Source organism: Magnolia sinica, chromosome 7 (genome assembly GCF_029962835.1).
Source record: "Magnolia sinica isolate HGM2019 chromosome 7, MsV1, whole genome shotgun sequence".
Lineage (NCBI taxonomy): Eukaryota > Viridiplantae > Streptophyta > Magnoliopsida > Magnoliales > Magnoliaceae > Magnolia > Magnolia sinica.
This window is the reverse complement of record NC_080579.1, coordinates 31110034-31131047: the sequence shown is the minus strand read 5'-3', so window position 1 is coordinate 31131047 and position 21014 is coordinate 31110034. Positions and strand designations below refer to the sequence as shown.

At 38.0% G+C, this 21014-nt stretch overlaps 1 protein-coding gene across 1 annotated transcript; it reads left to right on the top strand.

The window, feature by feature from the left end:
- Positions 1-2027: 2027 nt before the first annotated feature.
- LOC131251270 (E3 ubiquitin-protein ligase RZFP34) lies at positions 2028-8806 on the top strand. Its single transcript, XM_058251894.1, has 13 exons — positions 2028-2182; positions 2926-3063; positions 3183-3270; positions 3361-3420; positions 6321-6353; positions 6454-6531; positions 6645-6688; positions 6796-6836; positions 6938-7020; positions 7139-7230; positions 7945-8014; positions 8122-8163; positions 8284-8806. Exons 2-13 carry the CDS (start codon positions 2963-2965, stop codon positions 8419-8421), a joined length of 870 nt encoding a protein of 289 aa, XP_058107877.1. The 5' UTR covers positions 2028-2182; positions 2926-2962; the 3' UTR covers positions 8422-8806.
- The last annotated feature ends 12208 nt before the right edge of the window (positions 8807-21014 follow it).

Here is a 21014-nt window from a genome sequence, read left to right as displayed (position 1 = left end):
GATGGTCCATCCTTGAATTTTTCCGCTCGGATATCATGTCAAAGAGGATAAAAAAAGTCTTTGAGAGAGAACAAACTCTAATTAGGGTTGGACATCCAACTCCTATCTTATTTATATCAAAGGATGTCTCAAATTAAATAAAATACCTTGGAACCAATGATAAAAGATGAGGAAGAAAAAAAGAGAGAGAGAAAGAAGAGGAGAATAAAAGATGAACCATAGTATAGAGAGAAAGAAGGCTCACGAATGAAAGAAATACATGCATCCATGCTACTAATATATAAATAAGAGGGTTGCTAGATTACATCAACGTATCATGATAGGATATGTCACCGCTCTATATATTATAACACTCCTAATTCTAAAAAGAAGAAAAAGCATAATCAAGTTAGTGACATGTTGTCAAAGGAATTCTTTATACGCCCAAGCTTTATACTCCTCATTGTGATATTTTATTCATATTATATCTATTCAATGCATCAGTTCATTTTTAGACATGACCCCAATACTTTTAAAATCTAAAACTTAAGCACACCACACAATTAGAAATAAAGGAGAGTGAATGCCCACCATTGATACTTCTTGATGGCCAAAAAAGTTTTGGATTAAGCTAATATTTATGTTTTCCCTTCATTCAAGTCCATATGACCTTATGGACAGATTGGATGGCAAATAAATATTACAATGGATCCTAGGAAGCTTTTAATGGTGAGTGCTTAATGACCACTATTCTTGTAGTGTGGTCCACCTAAGATTTGTATCTGCTTCATTTTTGGACTCATGCCCTAAAATGAGTGAGTAAATTGAAAGAACTACATAGATATACAATGTATATATTGAGGTGAGCCCATGGTCAAGGTCTCACCTGCATAGCTAGGTTCAGAGCAGATTAGGTGCGGCTGGGCATCACCCAAGACAGCAGGACCCTTACCATAGGGTCCACCTTGATGTATGTATTGTATATCATGTTGTCCATCCAATTTTTCACATTATTTTACACAATGAGCCTAGAAATGAAACAAATCCAACTCTCAAGTGGACCATATCATAGGAAAGAGTCATGACATACCTTCAAAACCCTCTTATGGGACGACAAAAGTTTTGGATTAAGCTATTTCCTTTCATTTAAGTGTGTGTGAAGCCAATTCAGTACTACCCCACCATGACCCAGCTGGAGATAGATGGTCATGTCCAGGGCTTTTTGAGGCTCACTATGAGCAATATATTTTATCCACACTGTCATTTATTTTGAAAGATTACATTAGGCACCAGCCCAAAAGAAAGCAAATCAAAAGCTCAAGTTGACCACACCACATGAAGCAGTGGGAATTTAAAGTCTATTGTTGAAAACTTATTGAGAGCTACAGAAGTATTGGATCAAGCTAATATTTATTGTGTTTTCCCTTCATATAGGTTTATATGACCCTATGAACAAGTTAAATGGCAAATAAACATCACAATGGCCTTAGGAAGTTTCACTACTTTATGCTCACTCGAGCCTTAGATCTACCTCATTTTATGTTCATGCTCTAAAATAATATGTAATATTATATGTACAATGTACCAATAAAACATATAAATCACGGTGGGCTCCATAGAGATAGTGGTGGTGCCCAATCGGCGCCCCTTATCAATAATGTGGATGGAAAATAAATGTCACGGTGGTCCAAGGAAGATTTTAACGGTAGAGTGGTCAACCACCGCCATTTCTTATAAGTATGGTCCACCTAAGATTTAGGTTCATACCCTAATAAAATAGTCTTGGAAAAACGGATGGAGTGCGTAGATATACAATACATACGCCAAGGTGGGCCGACACGGCAAGGTCCGCGACATTCGGGAGAGTCCGATGCCGTAGCTAATCGGCACCCGCAGGATACAGGGTCACAGCCAAGCCGCGGGCGGGGATTTAAGGGTAGAAAGCGCGTCCGTCGACACGGCTGTGTAAAGCGCGGTGTAAAACGACGGGCGACGAATGGAATTTGTATACGAAAAGGTATCAATGTATTGTACAGACCATTCACGTGGCTGCCGCCGTCACCCGTACTCAACTGTAGCTTATAAAATGCAAACAGCCGCAACGGAAATCGGCATCGATTATTCACCGCCTCTTTCTCCTTTCTCCCACAAATAGATAAATATTACAAAATCCCGCTTTCTGCTTCTCTTGCGTTCGCTACCGGTGCGTTCAACGGCTTATAATTAAAAAGGAAAAAGAGAGAGAGAGAGATAGAGAGAGAGAGATATCTCTCCTTGTTTGAAACCGTCAAAATCCCCCAAACGAGGACTACGTGTTTCGTTTGGAACTCTGTTTTCCTCCCTGCCGATGGATTTTAATGGCGTTCTCTCTCTCCCTCTCTCTCACCCTTCTTCCAATATATACCCACTTTCCATTAGCTGCTTCTTGGAGCTCCAACACCCGCTCCCGGAAACCGCTTTGAGATCGTTGTTTGGATTCCTTTGAGTTTTCAATCTCACACTCTGCTTCATCTGGTGGGACATCTGAATCCATGGCCCCAATCTCCTGGAAATTGCTTGGATGGCAATGATCCGATAATGGGCGTTGGTCTGGAACCGATACCCGGAGTTTTGATAGTTCCACGCCTGATTGGAATGTGGGCATCACATCTGGGAAGATGATCCTAAAAGAAAATCATTGTGGTCCATTCATTTGGTGGGTCAATCCTCTATGAAATGAATGTATGGACGGCTTTAAAAAAGCTTTCCAATCCTCCAACATCCTATGCACAGAATCGTGAACCATCCTGATTTTTCCATATATATCATGTTCCCAGATTTTCTTTTCTTTTCTTTTTGGAATCAATGCAAAGATTCTGCATTTGTGGGGAAGTGAAGCTTGAATGAGAATTACTGGTTGAATCATTTGATTTCACTCATTTTTCCTTAATTTAATTATTGTTTCAGTTGAAGTAGGAAATACATCCCTCAATAAAACCAAGGAATGGATAGTGGTTTGGAGCACCCATTGTCTCAGGACGCCGATTTTCTCAAATCTACGGAGAAAGATGACATGTTGATGGAGATGGAATGTGGGCATTTCGGGTATCTATTTTCCTTATTATTATTATTATTTAGTTCCATCTCTTCTCCGTCAATTTCAAGAAATTATCATTTCTCGGTATTTATTTCGTTTTGTATGTACGTTGCAAATGGATTATTAGGTGCACGCATTATAAGAGAAGATGCAAGATCAGGTCGCCTTGTTGTGATGAGATCTTTGATTGCAGGCACTGCCACAATGATGCCAAGGTGTGTTGGTTCGAGATTTTTGTTTCTTGGAAATTTCTTTATTTGGATAATTGAGGAGAATCTAACTTTTTTCATCTAAATTTTCAACAGAATTCTATGCAAGTCAATCCTCTGGACAGGCACGAGATTCCTCGCCATGAAGTGAAGAAGGTGAGTTCTTTTATGCCTTTGTATTTATGTAACATTAACTGTATATCAATGCTCAAGATTCCTTCAATGTTTCCTTTTCTTATTTTTTAGATTGTTTTCAAATCTTTCTGGAAAAGTTCAATTTTGGGTGTTCCTGATTTCCCTCTACAGCTTGCAAAATCAAACCATCCAAAATCCAGAACATTCATATTATAACTTTGTTGTGACCAGGCAGTTTGGTTTTTCAACTGCAAGGCATTGCAGCTGAGGCAACTAAATCACTTCCCACTGTTACCTTTACGTAACGGCCTTTACGGCACACCATGGTCGAGATGGCTTCATAAATCATTTCCCATCACATGCATAGGATAAACCGGCCACAACCAAGGTCAAGTTCTGTATTGACCAAAATCATTGGGTGTGTAGGGATCATGTTTTCCTTGCAAGAAATTGCACTTGAATTTTGCTGAAGGATAATTCATCTGGGGGATGCCAAAATCATTGTAGAGGGAAGGAATCATCCAATTCCTTACCATTGGGTGCATGGAATCCAATACATGAATTAGTTTATAAAGGAATAGGAAAAGCTTTTATTGTGTCACTCAAGTTACAAAGGAATTCTTGAACCCAGGAATTAAGTATGATAAGTTCTTCATTACCTAGAATGGATAACCCTTAGGAATAGCAGACAGATTATAAATCCAAATAATATGAATATGATCTTCATTGTGCATTAAGATAAAAATGCATGGTTTCTTTGGAGATTGATATACAAATGTTTTGTATCATTCTCTAGGTATTCCTTCATTTCTGTGCATGGAAATAGTTGTTCCTTTTATGTGAATCTATCTATAACTTTTTGGATTGCGAGGTTACTCTGCCCCTAATTACTACACAGGTCCAAGGATTTATACGAGAAGGGCTATTCTTCTTAATATCAAATACCACCTTTCTAACTTTGTCCTCCTTTGAATTCCATTTCCTTCCAGTTCAAGTTCCTTTTCCTTCCAGCCCAAACGAGATTTCACACAGATCTTGGGGACATTTTGAGCTGTCGAGAGATATAGTGATTCCCTAATGAATTGTGGGTTTGTTTAAAGTCCTTATAAGGCCATTTCTATGGGATTTGCAAATTTGCAGAAGATTCTAGAGGATTCCAATTTAGTAGTTCTGTTTATGTGTAATGCGTTCAAGAAAGGTTTTAGAATATCCCTTAAATTAGAAAATGTAAGAAATAGGAAAGAAAATGGTTGACTTCTGGATTTAGTCATGTGTTTGTGTACAGAAACATGCCACAATACATTTGTTATAACCCTATTTCTTTACACCATGCAGTAAGGGTTTTTTTATTTTGGGTCCTATTTATACTTAAGGAGATACGTAGTAGGTCTTAATCCTTATCTTGAATTGGGGGAATATGGGATTTGCAACCATGGATTGCGAAGGATACTCAAGTTTTCAGTTGGTACGAGTGGGGCCTATGCTTTACTGATCTATACTATTCGTCTACTAGGCTCTCCATGGATGGACCATGCCAAAATTACTTCAATAGGATGATCTTATCCTTGCAACCTTTGGTCTATGAATAGATTAAGAAGAGAAATATAGTAAAAGTTCACATTCAACTGAAAGGGAAAACAATATTGGTGGCTATGATCTTCTAATCATAGATTTTTGGGGTATTGCCCACCCATGGTGGGACCCAATCCTAAACTTATAATTTGTGGCGTACAAATAGTTTAAGATGACAAATGCAGCAAAAGTCCACATTCAACTGAAAAAGGCCAGATGTTGGTGGCTAGGATGTTGTAACCGCAGATTTGGGATATGTCTATCCATTGTGGGACCCAAGGACCAGTGTCAACAAAAATAAACATTCTTTTTCTTCTTCCAGATTTTAGTCATAAGGTCCTTCCCACATTCAATTGGAGAAAAAGTCCATTTATGGAATGCATTATCCACATTCAATGGAAAAAGGCCGTTTATGGGATTTCTCCCTCTTCTTAATTGTACCACAAATAAACAGTAACAAACCAAAAATAGAAAAGTAGAAAAAAAAAAAAAGGGAAATATATTACATCATCCACATCCATTGGAGAAAAATGCCATAGATGGGATGCATAAATGTCATTCAATTAAGAAAAATACCATAGATGGGATGGATAGGATATTCCAATGTGGACGATTTTCATACATGGTGGAGTACATCAGCTCAACATTCTTATGTAAGAGAGAAGAATGGTAGTAGTTAGCCTGTGGGCTACCAGAGGGTAGCTACCAAGCAGTGACACCCACCATTGGAATGATCCCCAAATAAAAATAGGTGGGTCCTGTCAATATGTCAAAACCAAACCGAACCAGTCTGTCATACCAGAACTAGCCAAGAAACATGTTGAGTTAATCAGAAGCTCGTTTCTAGCAAGAAACCATCCTTACCACCTGGGCAAGCTATCCAACCACCCAGGTCAGCAATTTGCATGCAGTTGAAGCAGATGAGTGAACCGATCAACCTTTTTATTTTGGTTTTAAACGGATAAATTTTGAGATGTGTTGGGAAGGGATTGATCCTACAGTATTTACAGAACATCCATCTCCTCAGATGATTTGTTGTATAATCATTGTCATTATGTTTTTATACTGAAGATAGACCTGGTTCAATCGGTTTGGACCAAAACACCTAGAAAAATAGGTCCACATCTGGTTTGGGTTTTAAAACATTGGTGGGTCCTATCACTCAAGACAATTGGGATGCATGGTTTACCCTGGCTATTTTAGTTTCTTCATCTGATTTGTTTCCTAAACATTTTACAGTCTCATTCAGCTTTCCTTTGACAACTGAAAATTCTCTTTTTCAACTTGTTGCAAGCATCTATGATTCTGGAAAACATGGTTATTTATTATTTGATTGTACATATTTTCAGGTCATCTGTTCACTGTGCGCCACAGAGCAAGATGTATGTTTGCCTTACTTAACCTCCGAAAATGGTTCTTTTCACTGATTAGAGAAGATTAAAATGAATCTACTATATACTCAAATAAATTTATGGTCCTCAGGTTCAGCAGAATTGCATAAACTGTGGAGTTTGCATGGGAAAATATTTCTGTGCAAAATGCAAGTTTTTCGATGACGATGTAATCCTTTGACTTCTGGTTTGCATCTTTCATATCTTAGCACTACTCAGCCTGCCACATGTACCTAAAGTCCGGAATACACTTACATGGCGGCAATTTGGTTTCTTTTTCAGGTTTCAAAACATCAATACCATTGTGATGGATGTGGAATCTGCAGGTTTGACACACTCAGGCCATCATTCTTTTAATTTGATTCTAGGAGCATTAGTTTGCTCGTGCCCCTTTAACTTCTGCTCATTTCTTCTATCTTTTTGGCTGTTACAGAACTGGTGGTGAGGAGAACTTCTTTCATTGTTATAAATGTGGTAAGCTAACTCCTTAGCCTTGTTGTAGTTCTTTCCTTGTTTTCTGCTCATTGCATTTCTCATCATTAATTCTCGTCTGGGTTTTAAATTTTTTGCTTCAGGATGCTGTTATGCCAGGTCCTTGAAGGATTCCCACCGTTGTGTGGAAAGGGCAATGCACCACAACTGCCCAGTCTGCTTTGAGGTATAAAAAAATAATAATAATAATAATAATAAAGAGAGAGATCTTCCCCTCTTGCATCTTGTAACTTCTCTAGACAATTCTGACTCACGCCGGCTATGCTCTGGTATTGTTATTTCAGTATCTGTTTGACTCAACAAGAGACATCAGTGTATTACAATGCGGGCATACGATACATTTTGATTGCTTGAAAGAGATGGAAGCTCATTTCCAGTAAGTGTTCTGAAAGGATCCAAGATGGAACAAATATTCAGTCAAGCTTTTGCTAGTCCAACTTTATTCAGATTCAAATCATGGATATGGTGGGCCCTACTTTGTATGGGCGATTGCCCTGAAATTTCCTGCATCAGTTTGTTCCTAACCATCCAATTTTGACCCCCATTAAACTTGGACTATTTTCCCCCCATAATAGCCCATTTTCCTAGGATGGCTAGGATCATCTGATTGGGAGAGTTATTAGAGTATGAACCATCCCCTTATTGCTACAGCTACTAAAAGGTAGGTCCCACTCAAGAGGTTGGCCTCATCATGACAATCATCTTATGTAAAAATCAGCTACATCTCCTCATTGAGTGGACCACGCTTGTATTTCAAAATTTATCAATGACTAGAAGTTTCTATAGTGTGGTTCACATGAGGAGTATATTGGGCTAATTTTTGCATTAAGTGATCCTCATGGTGGGCCAACAATTAGAAGGATTTCGTGTTGCATCCACATCATATGTTGGAAGTTATCTACTGGGTGGACCGTACCTTACCATAGTTCTACCAGTTGGACTTGAGACTTTCTCCAAAAAGAAGGAAAAATAAAATAAAAGAGTAATAATAATAATAATCATTACCATCTGGATCTTTATTCGTTCTATTATCAATTCCGAACTCCTTTCCACATTCCAACTATTGAGTTCAAACTGCCCAACATTGCAGATATGCCTGCCCCGTTTGCTCCAAGTCGGTCTGTGATATGTCCAGAGTGTGGGAAAAGCTTGACCAGGAGGTATTAATTGTTATTGGTGCCATTTATTAGCCTATCTATATGCTCAGGACTAAAATTACGTCACCCCATGTGTCCTCAATAATGAATTGTTGAAAGTGAATTTTCAGGTTGCCTCGACACCTATGCCTGAAATGTACCAGAACAAGATGGTAAGAACTCTCATCATGTCAGTTTTTTTTTGCTTTGGAAATGTGGTCAATTTTGATGAACGACACTGCTAGCTTACGAAGAATTCTAATACATTTTTACAATTGACTTTAAATTTTCAGGTGTGGATCCTTTGCAATGATTGCGGGACAAATTCAGAGGTCCATTTCCACATTATTGCGCACAAATGCATGAGCTGCAATTCCTACAATACCAGGCAGACAAGAGGCGGTCCTGCGTCTTGCTCTTCTAGTATCTAAGAGATGGTGATGATGATGTGTACAGTTTTCATGTATTTCCTTTCCTGGCTTTGGAAGATGGGTTTCTCCCTTTGTGGATTGGCCAAAGGAAGCATTAGTGGGAAAGCGCAAAGGAGATTATTTCAATAAGAGGGAGAGTATTCCATTCATTCATTCTTTCATCCATTCATCCAAAATCTTTGGGGGATGGGGAGATACTAATAGCCAGGATCATCGTTTTTGGCCTATGGAGAGATTAGAGCTGTGTCTGGGGTTATCTTCTTGTTGTTGATGATGATATTGTGATTTAGAAGATGTAACAAATGCAGTTTTGATTCTATACCAAAAAACTGTGGAAAGAAAATTGATGTTTCGAAATGAATCGGTCTTGGGCTTCCTTCCTTTACGTCATCATTCACCCATTATGATGATTCTACTCAGGTAAATGTCATTTCCTGATTGAACTTAAAATTTTCAGTAGTAAGGTTTTAGTAGACGTATGCCACGTCTAATACAGTAATCAACACCATGGGAATATGAATTTTATGGTGTAACACACATACTAATGTGAACATCCATCAGCATCAGCATCCTGCTTCTCTTTTGTAGGGACAACTCGTAATTATTTGTGGGGATTTACACTTACCGTGTAGTTGCCTTTCCATTCAAGTACATGAAAAGACAGCCGTATTTACGGCAAAATTCCTTAGAATTCTATAATTTACCAAATAATGCCTGGATGATTAGAAATTACACATAAGTGCTTTCTAAGGGATGAAATTACAAAAATGCTCTTGAAAGTCAAGACTTGTAGCGCCCACTTGGTATGCGAATAACAACCAATTGGTCCAATGCATCCAAAACATGAACAAAACATCAGGCCCACTCAGTACACCCCGGGATGGTGATAACATGAACAATACATCAAGCTAATCATCATTAGATTAGCTACATTTGAATTGGGATATTTTTAATGGTGCAATATTATTTTTTATGAATTGACCCACTTTATGATTGGATCTCTCTTATTTTTTGTTCTAAAGAATAAATAAATAAAAAAATAAAAAATGGAAGGCAATAATATAATAACTGCTGTAAAAAAGCACTACCTGAGAATATCAATTCCTTAAGGCACTATTTGGTAAAATCCAAATTCTGGAGGATTTTGCTGTAAAAATCCCAAATAAATACCTCTAATCAAGATGCTTACTAACTTGATAATTACACAGGTTTAGTGACAAACCTGTGTAATGAAGTCGTTTTTTTATAGTCTGATCGCGCATCTAAGCCGTTTCATACTTAGTTTTTGATGTGATGGTCCTGATACATCTTGAATAGGGATATGCTAGGCATTTTATTTTTGTGATCTAACCATCAAAGAGGTTGGCAAGATGTCCAACGGCTACATCATGTATGGAAAGAGGGTTAAATCGGGTGTTTATGCTTGTGATAATCCAATCAAAGGGGTTGAAATAATGTCCACCTGCTTCATCTTGTATATGGATGGTTAGATTGCCATTTATGCTTTCCATCTTTTAATCAAAGGGAACCAATCATGTATTTACGGTCATAACCCCTATGTGGACGGTAAAATCTTGCATGTATGCGTATGGATCTGTCCATCGAAGAGGCCAATCCTTAAAACATCTTTACTATATTAAACGCCAACAGCTTTGGATTTTTTATTTTAATTTTTTTTTCCCCTGCAATTAGCCTTCACAGCATAGTATCTAATTTAGAACCTGATGGATGGAGTGGATTTTACATTTAAAACATGGTGGGCCCCAAAGACTTTAGATTTTTAAAAGATGCTTAAAACATGAGCTGTAGAGGACACTTGTCCCTCTGCCTTCCTTTTTCTCTACCCTCTGGAATTCATAGGAAATTTAAAAAATAAAATAAAATAAAATAAAATAAAAAACACAGCAACCAAACACCCCTTGAGTTCAAATGAGAGTGACTCCACCTTACTAGGTTTGAATCGACATCCAAATTTCTAGTAAAATTACCATTTCCCACAAGCTGTTACTGAAATGCCCCCTACCACCACTAAAACTTGTGTAGGGGACTAATTGCAATTTTACACATTTGTGAACTATACAAGTGCCTTATTCCATGCTTACACCACATGGTACCCCTTGTTTCTGGCTTAATGTACGTTGCCTAAACAAAAAAATAAAAAAATAAATAGCCTTGGATCATCAGAGATTATTTGACTAGATTTTGACAAAAACCCAAAACATTATTTTCAATTTCTAAGGAATACTCCTAAAACTTTTGTAAACTCACTTTCCAAAAGTGCAGGTTAGCTTTATTCCAACAAATTATCCTGAAACACAACTACACATAACCTCGATTGAGATTGTAGTTTCACTGTAGAAGGTTTCAAGTACGCAAGGCACTTGCCAGACCCAACTCATTGATTAAATCCCAAAGGTTTATTTTGATTGGTAGTAAATCAAATCAATTAAGGGTCGTTTGGATGCATGTAAGTACTGTAAGTGGGAAGTTACTTGTAAGTCATTTATAGGCAAAACTTCATAGGACTTGGGCGAGAAATTACATACCTGTAAGTGATATATTTACAGTTGAAAATCACAAGTGAAAGTCACAACTTAAAAAGCTTATAGGTATGCAAATGACCCATTAATAACCTCTTAGTAAGCTGGATCCTTCTCAAGTCCCAAGATCACTACAAATAGGTGTATGAATTACTATCATAACTTTGACTGTGAAATGAAGCTGGTCCGACTCCATGGTTTAGTGGTAGACAGACTCTATTTGAATATTAAGATCAAGGATCGAGTGCCCATATGGTGTGGGTGGGTGTGTGAGTGTGTGGGTTGTGGGGTAAAAAAATAAAGCTTTCCTTCATATATCTAGTCAAATTGTGCATATACTGTTACATGCCTCCTTAGGAGCAGTAATTGTCTTCCTTCTTAGCCTAGCTTTGGGCCCTATCTTGGATGAAATGTCAAAGCTAGTTAGAATCTCAAGAATTGAGAAAATCATCAACAACCAAAAACCTCATATCTAATCTCATAGTAAAACACTACACCCAAACATTTTCCTTCCCCAATCATTTGTAGTCAGGAGGACAGAAGACCATGACCCACCACATCTTATGCTGAGATCTTTTCCACCCAACAAATAAACTAGTCCATACAAAAGTAATGGGCTTGATGGCTTCCAAATTGCAGGAACTCCCATTCTGAAAATGGTTTTAAAGATTTTTGCTCATCTCTTGTACATGTTAAAGGAGTTGAACTACATAGATATGGTCCCAATCCCCAAAACTACTAATCTAGTGGAGATGGAAAAAAATTATTTGTGCGATGTAAGATATAAAATTATTGTTGAGATCTTGGTTGAAATAGACTTAGACCTATACTTTTGGCAAGCTCATAATCTCACCTTTCAAGTGGCCTTTACCCACACCTCGACACACACATGACAATATCCTCATTATCTTTTATTCATTTATAACAAAGAAGAGGAAAAACAAGGCATGCATCTAAAACTAGACGTCACAAAATCTTATGATCCAATTGAATGAAACTTTCTTAAAGATATTCCTAACCAAAAATTAGTTTCTAAGTAGATGGATCAAATGGATCATGGGATGTATCTCTTCTACATGCTACTAATCCTAATCAACGGTTTTTCTAGAGGTTTCATTAAACAATCCAATCGGGATCTTCAAACGAGGGCCTCACATATCGCATCTCATATTTGTGAATGATATTCTCCTCTTCTTCTTTTTTCTTCGAGTCACTTTTCTAGCATGTAGATGTATCAACACATTAATTTTACAAACTTATTATCATGAAGGAAGCAAGACAAGATTAATTTCCGAAGTCTAACCGAGGTCTTTGTTAAAATTGGTGCCTTCAATCTAGTTCAATATAGGGGTTTTTTATTCATTCGATAGTTGCATCGATTTGTTCGAGAAAATCTGAATTTCTTAGATTGCTCACTGGATAGATTTTGATGGTTTCGATTCGATCGACAGTAGTGTCGATTCAATCAAGAAAATCTGAAAATACAAGTTTGCTTTCTAGACACTTTTGGGCGCTTTCGATTCAATCAACAGTGTAGTTGATTCGATCAAAGGTTCAATCGACAGTTTGTGCAACTTCTGCATAAGTACGTGGTTTTGTTTCTAATTCTGTACGGGGCCTATACACATGGTTGTAATACAGGATTAGGACATAGAAATGAGCGTAGGAGAGAGCTAAACACGTTCTTAGGGTTTTAAAGGAGAATGTTTCTATAAAGACGTTTTGAATATGTAAGTTGTCCATCTCTTATAATTCTCTTTTCATGGTTGATTGTTTGTTACTTGGTGTCGTGGTTTTTCCCCACAATGGTTTTTCCACTTAAAATTATTTTCTCTGTATTTGTTCAAATTTTCATGTACTCTATTACGTGTTTGATTCGTTCTAAGGTTTCTTCCATGCCTAACATATAGTGGTTGTGCACAACAAGTGTTATCAGAGCATAGGCTATACATAGGGGTTATTAGATTGAATATGAGACATGGGATCAAAGGGATCGAATGTTAAGTTTAAAATGAAGAAGTTTACAGGTAAATATAACTTCAAATTATAAAGGTTGAAGATAAAAGCCCCCCTAATTCAGCAAGGGGTGTCATAAGCTCTCCTTGGCAAAGTGAGACGTCATGAAACTTTAAAGGAAGAGGATAAGGACAACCTATATACTGCGGGCTTGTGGGTGAGATTGGAGTGTCTCTACATGAAGAAGTCGCTCTCTAATCACATATATCTGAAGAGACGGTTGTATACTTTGAAGATGATGGAAGGGTTGGATCTCTCTAATCAAATTAGCACCTTCAACAAACTCTTTTGTAAACTGACAAATATAGAGGTAAAGATCAATAAAGAAGATAAAGTCCTAATGTTGTTAGCATCCCTTCCGAATTCCTACGAGAATCTGGTGGATATTTTGTGTCATGATAGGGATACCTTAGACCTCGATACTGTTATCTCTGCCCTTCAGTAGAAACAGCAAAGAAAAACACAACGGTGGAGAAGGTACTTCTACGAGGGCACTGGTTGTATGAGAAAGATCATCTGAACGAGAGAATGGTAAGTCATGATCAAGGTTTAAGTCAAATAAAAAAAGGAAGATGAAGTGTTAAAATAGTGGCAGGACAGGACATATGATGAAGGACTGCACAAGTCACAAAACCCTTTAAGATGAGAATTTTGATAATTTGACGAAGGAGGATAATTTAGCAGAATCCAGTGAAGGCACGAGTGGTTGTGATGTATTGTCTCCTCTCCACTGTCCCTTGATTCAGAACATATGATCACGTGATTTGTTGCAGCACGTGACAGCTCCTCTCCAGTGTCCCTTAATCCAAATTAATATATCAACACGATGCAGATCATCACCCAACACCAAGTATGACACAATCAATTCAGAGGTGCGGGCTTGTCATTCAAAAACTAAATCAATACAAAGAAAATGAGCTCGTCACCCACTTACACTTATGTCCGGTCATTCAAACGGCACTCTGACATGGAATTATCGGCCGGGTAATTTGACGAAGGCCATTCAAACAACATACTATCATCTTTATCAGTACTCATTAGTCGCTATGGAGAGGCTCGTCACCTCAGCATAGGCCGACAGCTCGAACATGGTGTCCCATACCACTAAGCTTAGCTCATAAGTCTTTGTGGGATCATAACGCACTAATGGTTATGAGTAAACTAAATCAATGGTAATAGTGGTATCTCATATTCTATTGAATGTTATACAATCACCAAGCGTAAGAATGATTGAGCTTGCATTAGACTCATGCGATCGATTAGGAGGACGTCGGGCAAACCGGCATTAGGTGCAAAGCAACCCGTGTAGCTCTAACTATTGTCAATCGACCGTGTTCAACTCCGATCGGTCGTATAAGACTGAGATAACCTCCTTAAAGTAGGCTATCTGCATATTTAAATAATTTGCGAAGCTCGATCCACCATAATAATACAATTTAATCATATTAGCATTTCTAAGCATTAAACGTCGAAGAATTATAATATTAAGAGTTTAATATCATTCAAGCATTTCATCGAGCATGTTATCAATCAAATAGCAAACAAATATAATTAATTATTCTAAAATGCTAACAAGAAGTTTGAGGATAGATCTTCACCTTAGAATCGAAATCCTTAACTCAGATGCAGCCCTGACATCGGGAATTTGAGAAAAACACTTCAAACCTAAATTAAAGTACAAGATTGTAATTAATGATGTATATTTAATCCTAATTAAACATTAAACAATAAATTATGGCTTAACTAACTTAATTAGAATGATCCTTCAACTTGATTCGACAATTGGGACCCAAAATCAGTGCACAACTGAACCCCTAACAAAGTCGATTCCAATTATGGCTCCCCTAAGTGTATGGACTGCTTCAATCAATAGTTGTGACTTAAAACCCTAATACTAAGGTTTGTAAGAATCGACAGAAACAAAATGAGATTTCTAACCTTAATGGCTAAAAATGTAGGAAATAAAAGAAAGAGATAGACATGTAGGAAACCTCTTACCTAGTAAGGGAGTGGAAAATCCAACCCAAAATCTTTGGATTTCATCCGTGGAAGACATGAGACTGGGAATAGAGATGAGATCTTGCACAAATCCAACGAGCACGGGGATTGGATGGTGTGATCTGACACCTGGCCCCACAATTTCTCTCATTTCTCTTTTCTTCTCTTTCTCTTTCTCTCCTTGGCTTTAGAAAAATTCGTATGGGAGAAGGGGGTACCCAAATGAGGACTATTTATAATGTCAGATTGTGTACAAATAGCCCTGGTGACCTTTTCTTCAATAAAATTGCCCTAGGGGATGTTGTTTTCAACTTACAAGGCCATCCAGGGGTCCACTGGCTTATCTACACCATGGGGCAGGTGCCCCAGTATAAGATCTACATTTCATCACAACCAAGCAGCAATCGGACGCTTCGATTAGCCATGGGGGCCCCACTTATGATTGACATTTGTCGGTAATCGATCAGGGCCATGACTATACGGATATATGCGGAAAAATATCTTTAACTCACACCTCAAGTTTGGTTAAAATCTAACGGTCAGAAAGTCACAACTTCGCGAAAGAGCAAAGAACACAATTCACTTAAATTTCAGGTTTCTGCCTAGGGCATTCGCGTATCCCAAACACTTGACCTTTAGCCCAAGTTGAGCAGTTTTTGGCACTTTCTTATTTTGCCACTCGCAATGGACGTCAAGCTCACTAAGACGACCGTCTTTCTATAGCCTCGGGTCTAGTGGCCTACTAATGAGCAGTCTAAAGCTTATTCGAATAATCAGAGCATTTTTAGAATGAATTGTGTAGAAAGATTTCTTGTATTCAATGACTAGGATTTGGATTAACTAATTTCATAGTATGGCCTATTCGCAATTAGTGAAAATGGTAATTCGGCTTTAATCACCCTAGTTAAGAACCATAATTCAACTATACTCAAAGCTATCCGAATTAGTAAATTATACTAAAAATATAAAAATTAATTTAATCGTATAAGATGCTTCTGATTATGATTAGAAGCAATTCTTAAGAAAACACCAAATACAAAAACTCTAAGATGAAAAAGGTACGTGCAATCCATCGGCAACATGCAGTTGCATAAATTTTTCAGTTTCAATTAGTCTATTAATGGTAATGTTTCTAACACTTTTACTTAATAAATAATTTTTATGGTATCTTATCATGAAGTATATTTTATCCCTATCAAATTTTATTTCATTTCGAGTTCTAGAAAAATTCTAAAAAAATCCAGAAGTACCAGCTACCCGAAACCAATGATTTTGGTATAGTTTCCAAAAAGTCATAAAATTAATCTCCTTTTTTTAAAAAAAATATTTTTTTATGAAATTAGACTCATCAATATTCAATTTGGCTTTTAAATCACTTTAATCGAAGTTATATAAACATATATATGAATTTTTGAACTCAGTATATTGAAAACTATCAAAATCTGAACATGCGGAATATTGTTGTACAAGGTTACTCGGTGCAACCAAACCCTTCTGTCCAGATTTACTCAGTTGCTCAATATTTACTCAATGCAACTGAGCTTTGCTATCCTAGTATGCTATGTGCAACCGAGTCCTGATCGGTTCAACCGAACCTTGTTATCCGTGTTCTTCAAAATTCTCAAATTTCACTCGGTTGAGTAGTTTCGTTCAATCCAAGGTCACTCATTTTGGTCTCAAACATGTGCAAATATACACACGGATATGCACTCAAGTCAAGAAATCAAAGGTAATGGCCAAGAAGGTCCAACTCCCAAGTTAGTAAAAATTCGGGACGTTAAGTGGATTCTAAACACGGGAGCATCATATCACAAGTGGCATCATCAAAGTTAGTTTGCCACATACATCAAGTATGATGGTGGCCTAGTTCTTATGGGCAACAATCATGCCCATACGATAATTAGAATTGGTTCGGTGTGCTAGAATGTTTGATGAGGTAGAGTGTACCCTGACAGATGTGAGACACGTTCCGGACCTGAAGAAAAATTTGATATCTCTGGGAGCTCTAAAGGCATTCGGGTGCAAATTCGTCGGGTATGAAGGTGTTTTAAAAGTTTTTAAAGGGGAACTCACTATTATAAAGGAACAGCGAAGTGAAAACCTTTACAGGTTGATCGGGAGCACTATGTCGGGTTAAGCTACATCATCTGTAGCAGAATCCACATTTGCACGTGTGTGACATGCATGCTTAGGCTACATGAGCGAATGCGGTATGAAGGTACTACTCGGTCATATTTAATTCATGCTTTTAAAAAAATTTAATTTAGATGCATGTGAGCATTATATATACAGTAAATAATCAAGACTTTCATTTAAAATTGAGAAACACATTAGTAAAGGATAGCTTAATTATGTGCACTCTGATGTGTGGGGGTAGTCGCTCATTGTTTTTAGACGAGGGTCGTCATTCTTTGTAACATTCATTGATGACTTCTCTAGAAATGTGTGGGTTTATTTCATGAAAAATAAATTTGATGTTTTTGCCATTTTCAAGTCGTGAAAAATTATGATTGAAAAGCAGTCAAGGCAAAAACTGAAAGTGTTGGGGATCAATAATGGTGAAGAGTTTACTTCTAGGAAGTTTAATCAATTTTACAAAGATAAGGGGATCATAAGGCATAACAGTAAGGCATACACTAAAGCAGAATGATGTGGCTGATCATATGAATTGGACTCTTTTGGAAAGAGCTCGAAGTATGATAAGCAATGGTGTGTTAGGTAGAGAGTTTCGGGCTAAGGCCGTTAACACAACTTGCTATTTAGTTCATCGATTTTCGTCTACACCAATTAATTATAAAATCTCAAAAGAAATATGGAGTTGTCATGAAGTTAATTACTTGATATTATGCGTATTTAGTTGTGATGCATATTCTCGTGTACCGTCAGTTGAGATAGATAAGCTAGACTAAATGGCTAAAAAGTATACTTTTATCGGCTATGATGGAGTGAAAGGGTACAGGTTGTAAAACTGAGTTTCACAGAAAATCATATTTAGTTATGACATCAAATTCGATGAAGGTTTCTTGTATCGTAACAATACGCATAAGAAAATCGAAAAATCGGTTGCTGATGTCGAAACAAACAGAGGTGAAACACCTAAAGAAGATGAGCTGTAGGAAGAGATGGTAGCACCATGTGTCAAGAGAAATCTACTGAGAAATCACAAGTTATCAATGAGATACAAGGATAACTCAAATGTTGTGTTTTTCCTAATCACGAATTAGGGGGATCCATCGACCTTCCAAGAAGCATTCGATAACCTACATGCTGAGAAGTAGATGGCGGTGATGCATGATGAGATGAATTCTCTGTACAAGAATTGTAACGCCCTGAAAATCGGGGGTCGAGTAAAAGTCCAACTCCCGAGTTCCAAAGCATCACTTATGCAACATATTTGAGGATGATTAAATGTTATTTGTATTAGTGCCTAAAACATGAATGAGATCATATCAAAACAGCGTATCATACTCCAGAGACAGTTAAATTACGCAAGTAGAAGACTATAATAGATGGATATAAAGCATATAGGTCGTGGTACATCTCTAGAGTATAAACACCTCCCAGGTGAAATATTACAAATATTGTTTTAAGTTACAAAATGTCAAAAATATGAGAGTCCTCTACAAGTGTAACTCTGAAGCCCCGTCGATCAGAACGGTCTAGGTAAACCCGTCAAAATACTGCATATAGGAGAAGGTATCCTCATCATCTACGAAGTCCGCCTCTGCCTCATCAGTCGGGTCTCCATCTGCATCTAAGACAGAGTCTGGTTGGTGTGTACAACACCGTCCCGTAACGTGGGAGTGAGTGATCAACTCAGTGGAACAATAAAGCAAAGGTTAACATTTATCAATTCAGTCAAGCAGTAATGATAAAGCAATACAATCAAACATTCCTAAGTACTGTGATTAATGGAAGAATGGTATGTATAAATGATACATGCCCTCGTCTGCACTCCCTCTGCGATCTTTATCTAACGGTCACGCATGTCAGTCACTTCCTCAGTGCTCTGTCCAACGCCAAACGGCACATGCAGTGCGGTGCATGAACGTGATTACCAAGTTCTTATTAGTCATTTTCATACAGCAGGAATAGGAAGCTAAGGTACCTCCCTTATATCAATTCCCAAACAATGATCCATTCTAGGGTCGTCAGTCCTAGTAAATCTCATACGATGATATGGTTCTAGGTCGCTGCAAAGGGCTCGTCACCCTATCAGTGCAGGCCTAGTGTACTCTTATTGCTACGTAAGGGCTCGTCGCCTCTACGCAGTCTTAGCGTACGCTCGAGGTCACTAAAAAGGGCTCATCACCTTATCAGTGTAGGCCGACAGCTCAAATACAGTGTCTCATACCATCGTATTTAGCTCACGAGTCTGGGTTGCTCATTGGTCACTGCGGGGAGGCTCGTCACCCCAGCGTAGGCCGACAGCTCGACAACAGTGTCCCATACCATCATGCCCGACTCATGAGTCTTAGCGGATCGAGGTACCAAGGTTTAAAAGGGTTTTCACTGGTGAATTTGGTACTTAGATTCAAGCAGTAACGTCCATACATGGTGAACATACATCGGGTCAATCGGGTTACTTGACGAGCTCAACTAGTAAGAGCGCACATTGAGTTGATCGACATGAAGTGCGTAAACACTCCATGTGGCCTAACCACTGCCGACATCCCAAGTACGGCTCAGATTCATCGATCATGTCTTATGTGACGAAATCAACCTCAGCCACCTAATCAATACCCGTTACTGATTGCCTGGACTATTCCGTAGTCCCAAACACATTCAATTATAATAGATAATCATACAAGCTAATCAGAACAGTAATGGATCAACAATTTCAATCATACTAGCATGTGAGCATTTGATGGATTTCAACTTAAACATGAATTCACACATATGTAGTTCCTAGTAAAACAGACAAAGAATGTAAGTTACATGGAGAAAAATATACACATCGTTAAGATAGTTAAGAATCTCTTCTTAACGCCCATATAAAGTACAATTTACTACATGCCTGATCATGCAGACATTTCTACAAACACTTAGACTACATATCCCAACCTACATAATGTATGTTGGTCATAGCACGTATTAGGAAAAATCCTTTCGCCAAGGAGTTGTTACACATGCAACTAGCATAAACACATGACAAGTAATCATGGCAAACACACGTTCAAATTCCATGCGTATACGACTCGTTCTACAAATACATGGAATACACTAGACTCCATATAGTTCATATATATCTAAAACGCGAAACAAATATCACATTTGGCATGTGAAATAGCACCCACATAAGTAATAAACCATTAACCGACATTGAAAGCCTTGAAAACCATAACATATACGTTTATAGTCCGCACCTTTCGCCCGTAGACTCGTAGCGAACTCAGTTTTAAAAGTTAAGTCTTGTCTACAGCACCACAATAACCGATAACAGGGAATAAGTCAGCTATTTCATTTATTACAATAGTTAGAAACCCTAGGATAAGTTAGGGTTAGGTTTTCTTACCTAAGAACGGGATTGGTATCGCCCATATAACGACACAGGAGTGGTGGCTAAGTACGTGGAGCGTCAGGGAAAGATCCCAACATCTATCTCTCTCACTCTATCTCTCTCTTCCTCACTTTCTTCTTCTCTTTTCTATCTTCTTTCCCTTCGGGTTTGTAAAATTCGTATGGCATATGAGAGAGAGTGTTTAAGGTCCTTATATAGGCCCAGGTTTGATGGAAATGGCCCCAGGGCCAAGGTATACTTAGGTTATATCCAAATATGGATTGTTCCGGCCCAACGAAGCACTTCTGGTGGCCCCTTTTCCACGTGCGGTCGGACTTAAGCTCCCTGACCCTGGATATAGGTCAGACAGAGTTTTCGTTCCGATCAGATTTACAAATCAGCCGTAGCGGACCAGTTTTAGTTCAACGGTCACGGTCACTCGATCAGGGTCACAAGTACACTGTCATGTGTGGGACATTTCTCCTGATCCAAGGGTGTATTTGGGTCAGATTCTGACAGTCTGAATCCTTATATTTGGC

What these genes read in the sequence shown, in the direction of transcription:
- LOC131251270 (XM_058251894.1), top strand. Translation starts at nt 2,963, where the DNA reads ATGGATAGTGGTTTGGAGCACCCATTGTCTCAGGACGCCGATTTTCTC. An exon ending in GATGGATGTGGAATCTGCAG is followed by an intron (nt 6,689 to 6,795) that starts GTTTGACACACT and finishes TGGCTGTTACAG; the next exon opens with AACTGGTGGTGAGGAGAACT. An exon ending in CTTTCATTGTTATAAATGTG is followed by an intron (nt 6,837 to 6,937) that starts GTAAGCTAACTC and finishes TTTTTGCTTCAG; the next exon opens with GATGCTGTTATGCCAGGTCC.